This window comes from Gavialis gangeticus, unplaced genomic scaffold, assembly GCF_001723915.1.
Source record: "Gavialis gangeticus isolate Ggan-Ray unplaced genomic scaffold, GavGan_comp1, whole genome shotgun sequence".
Lineage (NCBI taxonomy): Eukaryota > Metazoa > Chordata > Crocodylia > Gavialidae > Gavialis > Gavialis gangeticus.
The window spans coordinates 50042935-50055719 of NW_017729006.1; the positions used below are offsets into that span (position 1 = coordinate 50042935).

General features: G+C 46.5%; 1 protein-coding gene across 1 annotated transcript in view; it reads left to right on the plus strand.

Moving 5' to 3' along the window:
* Positions 1 to 12785, plus strand: part of ANKS6 (ankyrin repeat and sterile alpha motif domain containing 6) — a 126236-nt gene that overhangs the window by 61077 nt on the left and 52374 nt on the right. Inside the window, exons 8-9 of the mRNA XM_019508734.1 lie at positions 7472 to 7679; positions 11618 to 11667. Coding sequence (XP_019364279.1) covers positions 7472 to 7679; positions 11618 to 11667 — 258 coding nt within the window. The remainder of the gene's footprint in view (positions 1 to 7471; positions 7680 to 11617; positions 11668 to 12785) is intronic.

Sequence of the window (12785 nt, forward strand, 5' to 3'; positions counted from 1 at the left end):
TTGAATCTCATGAGATTTCTTTTGGTCCAGTCCTCTAATTTGTTAAGGTCTCTCTAGATCCAAGCCCTACCCTTCAGCATACCTACTACTCCCCCCAGCTTGGTGTCATCTGCAAACCTGCTGAGGGTACACTCCATTTCATCTTCTAGGTCTTTGAAGATATTGAACAAAACCAGCCCCAGAACTAACCCCTGGAGCACTCCACTTGATACCAGCTGCCAACTAGACATTGAGCCATTGATTTACTACCCTTTGAGCCCAACAGTCCAGCTAGTTTTCTATCCACTTGTTCCACTCCAAAGGTGCTCGCTTCAGGGGTGACCTCCTGGAGCCCCCTCAGCTCTTACCAACTTCACTCTCTTTTGCTGCCTCCAGGTAATCTTCCTTTCTCCTTACCTGTCATGCCTTAATGTTGTTATGATTTTAGAAAATGTGAGGCTGTCCAGGGCTTCCCATGAGATCTTACTCTCTACCACTCAGGTGTCACCATTCATTGCGTGAAGGGCTTCATCCTCCCCAGTACCCATACCCATGCCTTGCTGATGTCATGCATACTTATCGAATCATAACTTCCCTTATGGGCTCTTGGCTCTATTTGTCTTTACACCAGCCCCTCTCTTGGTTATGGGCACTCTTTCCCCCTCTGTCTCCAGCCATGGCTCTCCTGACCTTCAGTCCTTCTCCTTAGACCCCAGCCCCACTTCTAGGCCACTTGAGACCCATGGGCTCTCCAGTCCTGCCAGTCTCCAGCTGTGACCCTTCTTTGCTTTCGGCCCCTTCTGAGCCCTGGCCCCGCTCCTAGGTCCATGAAATCTACGAGCACCCTGACCACACCTGCTCCCTGGGCCCTCTGTCACCCTGCTCCCTCTCTGGACCCTCTAGCGCTCCATTTTCTGTCTGGGCCAGCTGGGATCTCCTTACCTCCTTTTAGTCCCTTCCGCAAACCACCAGTTACCTCAGCTCGCATGTTAACCAGGAGCCTTGCTGCCCAGGAGCTTCTGTCTCCATGGTTCTCATGGCTAGACTGCCTGCCCAGCTCCATCTCTGGGCTTATATCCCAATAGCCTGGCCCCTGTAAGTCATGTGACTCCTAATTGCCCCATGCCACACCTGCAGGCTGCTTCTTAAGCACTCTACCTTCTTTTAAAGTAGCAGGAGTACCAAGCCTCCTGCTACACTACCTTATAGTTCATTCATCCATCCCGTATTTCCTTAGTTTGCTTGCAAGAATGTTGTGGGGGACCATATCAAAAGCATTGCTAAAATCAAGGTATAGCACACCCACTGCTCATCCACAGAGACAGGGCCATCATAGAAGGCAATCAGGTTGGTCAGGCATGACTTGCTGTTGGTAAATTCATAATGATTGTTCCTAATCACCTTTTTCTTCTCCAAGTACTTAGAAATAGATTCTATGAGGATGTGTTCCATGATTTTTCCAGGGACTGAGCTGAGGCTGACTGGTCTGTAGTTCTTTGGATCCTCCTCCTTCCCTTCCTTAAGGATGAGCACTGTATTTGCCCTTCTCCTATTGTCCGGTACTTCTCCTGATCACCACAAAGATAATCTGCAATCACATCAACCAATTCCCTCAGCACCTTCAGGTGTATTGCTTCTGGCCCCATGGACTTGTATACATCCACTTTTTCTAAATAGTCCCTAACCTGTTCTTTTGCTACTGTTGGCTGCTTACCACCTCCCCAAACCACGCTCCTGGGTGTAGTAGCCTGGGAGCTGACCTTTCCTGTGAAGAGTAATTCAGCATTTGAGTAATTCAGCCTTTTTCACATCATCTGTCCCTAGGTTGCCCTCTTTGTTCAGTAAGGGACACACTTTTGCTGACCTTCCTCTTGTTGCTGACATGCTTGTAGAAATCTTTTTTGTTACCCTTCACGTTCCTTCCTAGCTGCAGCTCCACTTGCATTTGGCCCAAGCCATACTTTTATACTCTTCCCTAGTTATTTTTTGTGTTTTAGCTCATTGAAGAGTTTCCTGCTTAGGCAATCTGGTCTTCTGCCATACTTGCTAGTCTTCTTGTGCATTGGAATGGTTTATTCCTGAGCCCTCAATAAGGTACAACCACCTGTCCTGGATTTCTTTCCTCCTCAGACTGGCCTCCCAGGGGATCCTGACCATCAGTTCCCTGTGTCTCAACGTCTGCTTTTCTGAGGTCCAGGGTCCTTACTCTGCTGTTGTCTTTCCTTCCTTTTCTCAGGATTCTGAGCTCAATCATCTTGTGGTTGCAGCTGCCCAAGTTGCCATCCACTTCTGCGTTTCCCACCAATTCTTCCCTGTTTGTGAGTAGCAGGTCAAGAAAAGCATGGCCCCTAGTTAGCTCCTACAACACTTGCACCAGGAAGTTGTCCCCAGCACTCTCTAAAAACTTCCTGGATTGTCTGTGCACTGCTGTATTGCCCTCCCAGCAGATGTCAGGGTGATTGAAGTCCCCCATGAGAACTGGGGCCTGTGATTGGGAAATATACAATACCTGTTTGAAGAAAGCCTCATCCACCTCTTCCTCCTGGTGTAGTGGTCTATAGCAGACATTCATCATAATATCACCCTGTTACACAAATTACCAATTTGCTTGAATGATGAGCGAGACCTTCTGAGGGGGATAAGAGAAGATGCCACATTTATTGATCAGAATATTCAAAAGAGTGTTTATACAGACACGCATACACACTCACTCCCAATCACTCTACAGATGTTATAGTTACCAAAGTCTGTTGCTCAATAGTGCACTAGGTGGCCAGCCTAGGAGTATGAGATAAGGAGTGGAGCATACAGACGCGTCTGTGCTTCAGTTGTTACCCAACCTCTTGCTGCTAAGTCTCTCTCCTTTATAGGGGTTATCAAGTTGGTGTTGGGTGACTGGTCTGCCTTTTCTGATTCTGTGCCTCCTTTGTCTGAATCTCAGTACTTTTCCATCCTGACAAGTGGTCAGGCGTATTCTCTTCAATCACTCTGTTTACAACATTCTTCTATTGCTGGTGTAGGCTGTGTCTGGCATAAAAGGGGAGATGTTGCAGACCTTGTCTTCAATCTTGTCTTTTCTACTTATCTTTATTCTTTGCCTGGCACAGACTTACCTTTTCAGCCTTTTCAGCATGATTCACCATTTGGTAACTTGTTTATTGACACATAGCTTACTCTGCTTTTATCAATCACTCTATACTAATTCATCTATACATCCAAATACAAAATTAGTATATTTGTTTTATTATAAAGGTACAATAACAGATTTAATTCATACAAACAAACTTAAAATCACTACAGCCCTTGTTCCTTTCTCTCTCCTCTCTGGCCCTAACCTAGAGACTTGGAACGGATCTATCTCCCATTTCATAGTGGAGCTCTGAGAAGTCATGCAGCTCCTTTTGCATAAAGTGCAACTCTTCCTTCTCTTCTCCCCTGCCTGTCCTTCCTGAATAATTTATACCCATCCATTGCAATGCTCCACTCATGCAAGCTATCCCATCAAGTCTCTGTTATTCCAGTCATGTGATAGTTCCTTGACTGTGTGAGGACTTACAATTCTTCCTGCTTGTTTCCCAGCTCCCTACATGCATGTACGGGCAACTGAGGTAACTAGCCGATTGCCCTACTTTCTCAGGAAAAATGAGAAAGCCTGCCCTGTTGTCCCCTCCTGCTTGTGCTTCCTCCAGGTCACTTGCATCCCCACTTATGTCAGGTCTTTGGTCTCCATCCCCCGGTGATCCTAGTTTAAAGCCCTCCTCACCAGGTTAGTGATCCTGTCTGCAAAGATGCTCTTCACTTTCTTTGTCAGGTGTATCCTGTCTCTTCCTAGCAATCCTTCTTCTTGGAACAATATCTCATGGTCAAAGGAGCAAACCATCAGGTGCTGGCGACACCATCTGTGCAGCTGTCCTTTGATCTGCAGGATGTGTCTACTCTGGCTTGGGCTCTTTCCTTGACCAGAAGAATCGAGGAGAACATTACCTGAGGCCCTGTCCCCTTCACACTTGCACTCAGATCTCTGTAGTCACTTTTGATCTGCTTAGGGTCACCCCTGGAAGTATCATTGGTTCCCACATGGATGAGCAGCAGCGGATAGTGAGCAGAGGGCCGGATGAGTCTGGGTAAGCCCTCTGTAACATCTTGGATCCAGGCTCTGGGCAAGCAGAAGATCTCCCAAGACAACAGGTCAGGTTAGCAGATGGATACTTCTATTCCCTACACAAGGGAAACCACTACCACCTGTTGCTGCCTCTTGGTGGCAGTGGTCCCATTCCTTCCAACTTTGGGGGTGCCTGGTCTGGCTTTTTCCACCAATGGGACATAGTTTTAATAGATTTTTAGGGTTGGAAGGGAGATCATCAAGTCCGACACCCTGCCCTGAGCAGGAAAGAGCCCTGGGGTCAGATGACCCGAGCTAGGTGCTTGTCTAGTCTCCTCTTAAATACCTCCAAGGTAGGAGAGAGCACCACCTACCTTGGAAACCTGTTCCAGATTTTGGAAACCCTTACCATAAAGAAAATTTTCCTCATGACTAATCTAAATCTGCTTTCTGTCAGTTTATGGCCATTGTTCCTAGTAACCCCAAGGGGCGCCCTGGTAAACAGAGTATCCCCTATTCCTTGGTGCTCTTCCCCCCCGTTGAATTTGTAGACAGCCACAAGTTCCCCTCTCAGCCATCTTTTGCTGAGACTGAAGAGATTCAGGTCTCTCAATCTCTCCTTGTAAGATCTTACCTTCAGGCTGACTTAACGAGTAGCCCTCCTCTGGACCCTCTCAAGGTTATCCACATCCCTCTTGAAGTGCGGAGCCCAGAACTGGATGCAGTACTCCAGCTGTGGTCTTACCAATGCCGCATAGAGGGAGAAAGTATCACCTCCTTAGACATGTTTGATTCACCTTCTAATGCATGAAAGAGTGTGGTTGGCCTTACTTATCACTTTGTTACATTGACGACTCACGTTAATTTTGGAGTCAACTATGACTTCAAGATCCTTTTCTGCTACTGTGCTGCTTAGAAAGTCACTTCTCAGTCTGTAGGTGTGTTAGTGATTCTTTCTCCCTCAATGCAGCACTTTATGCTTATCTTTGTTAAACTGCATCCTATTCTGATCTGCCCGCTTTCCCAATCTGTCCAAATCCTCCTGAATCCGCTCCCTGCCCTCAAGTGTGTTTACTTTGCCCCATAAGTTGGTGTTGTCCAGAAATTTGAACAGAGTGCTTTCCATACCCTCATCCAAATCACTGATGAAGATATTGAACAGCACCAGTCCAAGGACTGAACATTGGGGAACTCCACTGCCCACATTTTTCCAGGTTGAAAATGACCCATCCACCACCACCCTCTGGGTGCATCCCATAAGCCAATTCTCCACCCACCTGACCGTGTAATAATTTACATCACAGCTGCTTAATTTATTTGTAAGAATGGGATGCAATACCATATCAAAGGCCTTTTTAAAATCCAAGTAGATGACATCTACATCAACTCCTGCATCTAAGCAATTTGTGACCTAGTTGTAAAAAAAAAGCAAGGTTAGTTAGGTAGGATCTACCTGCTATGAAGCCATGCTGGTTGCCCTTCTGCATTATTTTTCCTACTGGACTCCCACAAATGTGATCGTTAATAATTTTTTCAAAGGTTTTCCCAAGGATAGAGGAGCCTAACAAGCCTATACTTATGCGGAGCATCCTTTTTCCCCTTCTTGAAACTAGGGACCACATTGGTCCTTTTCCAGTCCTCTGGGACCTGTCCTGAGCACCATGAGTGCTCAAACAACTGTGCCAGTGGTTCTGCTATGATACTGGCCAATTCCTTCAGCACCCTTGGATGAAGATCATCAGGGCCTGCTGACTTAAACATGTCCAGCCTATCCAAATGCCCCTTCACTAGGCCCGTGCTAACTGTTGGTGGGTTGGAGTCAGCTCTTGTGCCTGTCTTTGGCCCCTTTGGGAGATATGTCTTAATCCATGCTCGGGAATACATGCGTCTCCTCCTCTGTTGCTGGGGCTCCACATCTGTTTTCTAGGCAAACCGCTGCAGGTAGAGACAAAGACTTCTGCTTATTGCCAAAGGCCACAAGCTTTCAACTTCCACCTTCCTGGAAGTCCATGTCCTCTTTCTTCTCTGCCTCTGGCAGCCCTTTCTCCACAGTCCTAGAGGCCTCTTCCAGCATTGAATCAATAAACTCCTCATGACAGAGGATGCTTTGGAGCCTCACTATGTCCTCCTTTAGAGAAGAGGAGAGTCTCATTTATTCAAGTTCCAAATTTCAACCCCAAGTCTCTTGTGGTGGGAGAAATATGAAGAACACAAAGACTATAAAATGGAGTTTGGAAATTCATTCCTTTCATTTAGACTTATTTTACTTTATTGCATCCTTACGTAGATCTTTGTTTATTTTTTATTTTATAATAAATTTAAATGAGTTTAACTTCTTGTTCAGTTGGAACGTGTTTAAAAATAAAATGGTTGCTGACACAGAGTTCTCAAATTTTATATAGAAAGATAAAACATAAAACTTGCAATTTAGTCTAAAGCAAGAATAGTAAAGATATGGCCCGCAGGCTGGAATTGGCACACAGAGCTGAAGCATCCAGCCTGCAGTGCTGCCTGCGTAGGCTGCACACAGTGTGGGGCCAGTCTGGTGTGAGTGCTGCATGCAGCATGTGCCCTGCACCCCCTGGAATTGATACACACAGTGCGTGGGGCCAGTCTGGGGCACATACTGCACATGCTGCCTGTTCCAGACCAGCCTGCAAACTGGTGTTGGATTCACTGTGCAGGACTGGTCAGGTGCAGGTGTCACAGTCAGTGTGCCCCAGACTGGAGCCATGCTCTGAGTATTGCGTGTGCCCCAGACCAGCCCCATGTGCTGCATGCTGCATGCAGTGCCAGGGTGGAGAGCATGTATGTGGGACTGGAGCTGGTGCACAAGCAGCACATGCAGCCAGTCCAGGGCAGATGCTGCGAAGTGCTGCAGCATGACAGTCCAATGGGGCTGGATCTGGTATGTGGGAGCTGTCTGTGGATCTGATCCGGTCCACAAATGAGCTCCACACCCCTCATCCAGTCCTGGGAGGCCAGATGATTTTGATACTCCTCGTCTACAACAGTGAAAGCCAACCTTTTTGGCAAGTGTGTTGCAAATTAACCCTGAACCCTCCCTGAGTTCCACTCCAACCCTTTTTTTCTGCCTAATCTGCTGTTCTGTTGTATGCCTACTCTGTGCTCCCTGCCTGATCTCCTGCTCTGCCTTCTGCTTCTAGCTCTGTCTGCTGCTGCATTATGTGTTCCCTCCCTGATCTGTCACATGCCATAGGCAGAGACTGCCCATATCTCAGGTTGGCCACCTGGTCTAGGGAATCTGAAGACATTGGTAAACTATTTTAGTGTTACTCTGGCAGTTTTTCATCACAAACTCTTTGATGCAGGTTAGGTTATATGAGTCATAGCAGACATGAATAAATGTGTCTTTTTCTTCCCTTTTAGTCTTGGTGGAATAGGATGTCAAATAGATTCCGCAAGCTGAAGTTGACCCAAACTTTGCGTCATGGATTTTCTACCAATCAGTTTGTGCCTTTTCCTGATGAGCCAGAAATGTCATTAAATTCTACCATAAAAGCCACTTCACAGAGTGACGTGAACAACTCTGGAATCCCTGATGCTACTACAGCTTGGATCACAAATAAAACTAGTGGTAAAGTCCTATTCTATTTGGGAAGTGTTCTCTTATCTGATAGTTAAAGTGGTACCCTCTTCAATGTAGCATTTTTGGTGTAAAGGGAAACTCATGTAATAAGCATACAGTATATTACAATAATCTGGACAAAGTAATTTTATCAGACATTATTTTTGGTCAGTGATACCTACTGAGTAGATTTAGGATTTGAGTAGATTTATCTACTGACCATTTAGAAAAGAAGCTGCTTAATTTCATGTTATGATTGCATACTAACAATTTAGAAACATCTGCATGGTAAATTTATCTGTCACTCAGGAAAATTACTATCCTTCAATGTAAATGATGTCACAAATGTTAGCAAGAGACTGGGAAACATGATTGGGAATGAGGGGTAAAACTCTGTTATCCTTTGTGCACCTAAATGGCAACTTTCCAGCCACATGTGTGGCATTTTTGGCACTTGCACTAAGTTTATACTTCTGTAATCCGTGCAATGTGAACTGAATTTAAGCTAGCAATGGGAATCAAGGATGATAAGAAGTCCTTCTTTAGGTATGTAGGGAACAGGAGGAAAGCAAATGGAAGCATGGTGCCACTGCTTAACAACTCAGGAGAGCAGGTTACTGACACTTGGGAGAAAACTGAACTCCTTAACAACTACTTTGTTTCAATATTTCACCGGACTAGGGGGAAAATCATGCTAGATAAGGTTCAGAATGGGCATGGTGGGAATGACCGCCTTCCTACTATTGTCACTGAGCTGATGTGTGATCAGTTAGAAAAGTTAGACATTTATAAGTCAGTAGGACTGGATGAACTTCACCCGAGAATGCTAAAGGAGCTGGCCAAAGTCATTGTGGGACCTCTGGCAAAACTCGTGCTGTTCAGGAGAGGTCCCTGAAGACTGGAAGAGGGCCAGTGTTGTGCTCATCTTCAAGAAGGGGAAGAGAGAGGACCCGGGCAACTATAGGCCAATTAGCCTAACTTCTATCCTAGGGAAAATCCTGGAAAAATTCATCAAAGAGTCTATGTGTGATACACTTGCAGAAGGTAGGATTCTGATTGACAGCCAGCATGGCTTCATCATGGGCAGCTCTTGTCTTACCAATCTTATCACCTTCTGTTACCAGGTAGCTCGCCACCTGGATAAGAGTGAGAAGGTTGACATTATATACCTAGATTTCCAGAAAATTGGAGGATTGTGGGCTTAACTGCTTGACATTTAGGTGGGTAGGAAGTTGGCTGCTGGGTAGGACCCAGAGAATTCTAATGAATGGATCTGTGTCGTTCTGGCGAGAAGTGGCCAGTGGTGTCCCTCAGGGGTCTGTGCTTGGTCCAGTGCTTTTCAATATCTTTATCAATGATTTGGAGGTGAAGCTAAAGACTTCACTGGCTAAGTTTGCAGACAACACCAAGTTATGGGGGAGCGTGGTCACGCTTGAAGATAGGCTTGCAAATACAGGCAGACTTAGGCTGGCAAGTTGGGCGTATTGGAACCAGATGAAGTTCAACATTGAGAAGTGTAAAGCGCTCCATCTGGGGACAAACAATCCTCAACATAATTACAGGCTTGTTGGAGCCAATTTGACTAGCACCACGAATGAAAGGGACCTAGGGGTAATAACAGACCATGAACAGTATGAACATGAGTCATCAGTGTGATGCTGTAGCCAGCAGGGCAACCAATACTTTGACATGCATCAACCGATGCATCTCAAGTAAAACCAAGGAAGTGGTTCTTTTGCTTTACTCAGCATTGGTGAGACCACAGCTGGAGTACTGCATCCAGTTCTGGGCACCGCACTTCAACAAGGACATGGAACATTTTCAGAGAGTCCAGAGAAGAGCCACCCATATGATCAGAAACTTGCAAGGCAAGCCATATGAGGAAAGGCTGAGGGATTTGGGCCTCTTCAGCCTAAAAAAGAGAAGGCCGAGAGGGGACTTGGTAGCAGCTTACTGCTACATCAGGGGAATACATCAAGGGCGTGGTGAATAAATGTTCACCAGGGCACCCTTAGGGAAAATCAGGAGTAATGGCTACAAACTCCTGGAAGACCAATTCAGTGTCAACATTAGGAAAACCTTTTTCACAGTCAGGGTGTCCAGACTGTGGAATAAACTCCCTCCAGAGGTGGTGCAATCACCTACCCTGGAGATCTTCAAGAGGAGACTGGATGGTCACCTTGCTGGGGTCACCTGACCTCGGTTGTCTTTCCTGCCTAGTGCAGCAGGCCTGGACTCTGATCTTGTGAGGTCCCTTGCAGCCCCTTACAGTCTATGAGTGTGGCCATGTAAGCATTCAGACTTAAACTGAGCATGCACAGCAGCCTGTTCATCGGCCAGGCAGGTACATATGCAGACTCAATTTATGCACGTAAGCAGTGAAATTGTAACTGTCCCCTTTGCCAGTAACTATTAAGTGCAATAGGCAGCTTCAGAAAGTGCACTGGAGCAGGGACTGGATAATGATCTGCCTGTTGTCTGGTGCTTAGAACATCACACTAGGAAGTCATAGAGTTACTAGCTGTGGTTGAGGGAGGCCTCCCACCTCCTGGGCAAGTACTTTAACCATGGAGCTACTGGGGATGAAACATGGAAGGGGCCTCCTCTTCCAGTGTCTAAAAGTTACTGGTCAGGTTTCTGTCCTGTTTCTTTTCCACTAGAGGAAGGTGCCTAGGTTAGAACCCAAGGCCTGCCTCTTTCTAGAGCAGTAGCCATCTGGCTGGGCTACATATACTTTTGTTTTTTCTCTGCTCCTTGGTCCTACTTTCTCTCTCTCTTGTTTATCCAGGGGGTCAGCTTCAAAAGGAACACTGGAGAGGAGATTAGGTATTGGATAACCTGCAGCCTGGTTGTTAGAGCCTTTGGCTGAGAAGTCAGAGGAGTCTAGGTTGTGGACAAGGGTGTAACCCAGGTCTCTAACTTCTTGTTTCTAAGGCAGTTGCCTTAACTACTCAGCTGTTGGGGCTAAACATTAAGAAGGCCACCCCTTTCTGCATCACTGTTTTTTGTGGAGACTTAAACCAATGTATGTACATAGGTAGCCATGTAGCTACTCTGCCAGTGTGTACCCTACTGTGCCTTGCTTGGTATACATGCGGATGCTGTACAGGTAATAGTCACAGACTGAGCATAAATGCCAAAAATGCCACTTGTATGGCTAAGTAGGTGCTGTTTAGATGTGCGCAATATAATAGAATTCCACACAAGAAATGTGAAAACACCAAAGCCCACCTATTAAAATGTAATCACTGTCCACTGAAAAACTGAAACGCACCAATACAGAGTGAATGTACATGAGATGTTTGCCATGCAGCTGACTAATTAGCTGTGTAGTCAATATTGCATGTCTACGTGTGCAGCCCTATTAGGCTGGAGTAAATTAATTTACTCTATAACAGGATAGTACTTGTGAATACAAGTAGTATCCTGCTGCAGACTAAAAACCTGCAGAGTAAAAAACTGTAGTAGGGCATGTTTAAATGCTGCCCTGCCTGGCTTGGGCATGCGAGTGCTTCAGCGTGGGGGCTGTCTGCCAGCTTGCCCTGTGCTGTAGCACCTGTGTGCCCTAGCTAGCTGCTCCTCTGCATGTTGAGCTGGGGGGGAGCAGCCCCAGGCTGGCAGGCTGACCCCACTTCTTTCCTGGCCCACTGTCAGCTGGGGCTGCTCTGATGCTCATGCTGCAGATGAGTTTATTGCTTCTGGGCACATGTTCAAAGGGTGTGCCTGGGAGCAATAAACTCTGGCACAGTAAGCATTTATTGCACATGTAGATGCTCCTGTAGTGTAGTAAATTTCTCTCGGATACCATCCCACAAAAGTCAGCAGAATTACATTATGGAAAAATGTGGCTTAGTGTGAAATAACTGTGCCCTGTGTTATGTTTGTCAGCACTATCCTGGAGAATAAGAATCTGGAATCTTTAAATATTTTGTATGCATTTTTTTCAGGTATGGGTACTACAAAAATGGAAAAAGATGATGAAATATTGACAACTATGGTAAGTTTCAGTGCTCTCAGCATGCTCAGCACTTGTTCATGGTGACTGGAGTGGAGAGTATCCAAAATGCTGGAGTCCCCCCAACCCCACAGTTACAGAGGTCATTAGCTGTTTTAGGCTGAAGTAGGGCAAAATGTAGGACACAGTGGGATCTTAGGCCCCTGGCACTAAACTAACGACATGGTTAACCAGTCAGTCATGTCTTAAGTAGTTACCCAGCCACAGGTTAATGCTGTGATAAAACGAGCAATAAGCTGTAAAGTTATTACACAAATAACTTTGTGGCTGGTTGCTATTATGCCATTAATTGAATGTTGGGCTGGGCTGGGGCTCCTAGCCACTGGGGTACAGCTGGGAGGCTCATCAGCTTATTTGGGCTCCTAGCCGCTGGGGCTCATCACACACGCCTGAGGGTGGGAGCCCAGATCAGCTGCCAGGCCCCAGCCATACAAGCTTGCTTCTTGCCAGTGCAGGGGGAGTCCAGGATCAAGATCCTGGGCTCCCTCTGGACCCGCAATAGGACATAATGGGATCTGATGTTTAATTCCACAGTCATGCCTCCTGCCTTGCATGTGTAGCGTGGCAGGAAGGGATCATGCATCAGATCCCATCTCGCCTTTAATTGCACGTCTGCCAGGGGCCTAAAGGCCTTATTGCATGGTAATTTTGAATGGCTCCTGGAGCTCTTAACCCTTGGATTGTCTGTACCTTAACATCTGAAACTAGTTTTAAGCACTTGGTAGGCAGCTTAAAGTTACTGTACTCCAGGGCAGGATTATCTCTGCTCTGTGTTACCCAGCTTGTGTTACATTAAGGTGTAGCCATGTTAGGCTACACCATAGTGTAAACACCCCACCTGTCCCCCTCCCACCACTGGCCTGGATCAGGCCCAGTGTTCACCCACATCCCTCTCCCCCTGATGACTTCTGGCTGTCCACACTGTCTGTCCTAGTGGAGCAGTTAGGGAAGGGTTAACCTGCCTGCTGGGCTGCTGCTACCACTGCATCACCACCACTGCTGCTCCCTGGGCAGACTCAGTCCAGAGAAGATCAGCCTGGCAGCAGTGGCAGTGGGAGTGAGGCAAGCAGGTTATCTCTTTGCTGCCTGCTTCTGCAGCA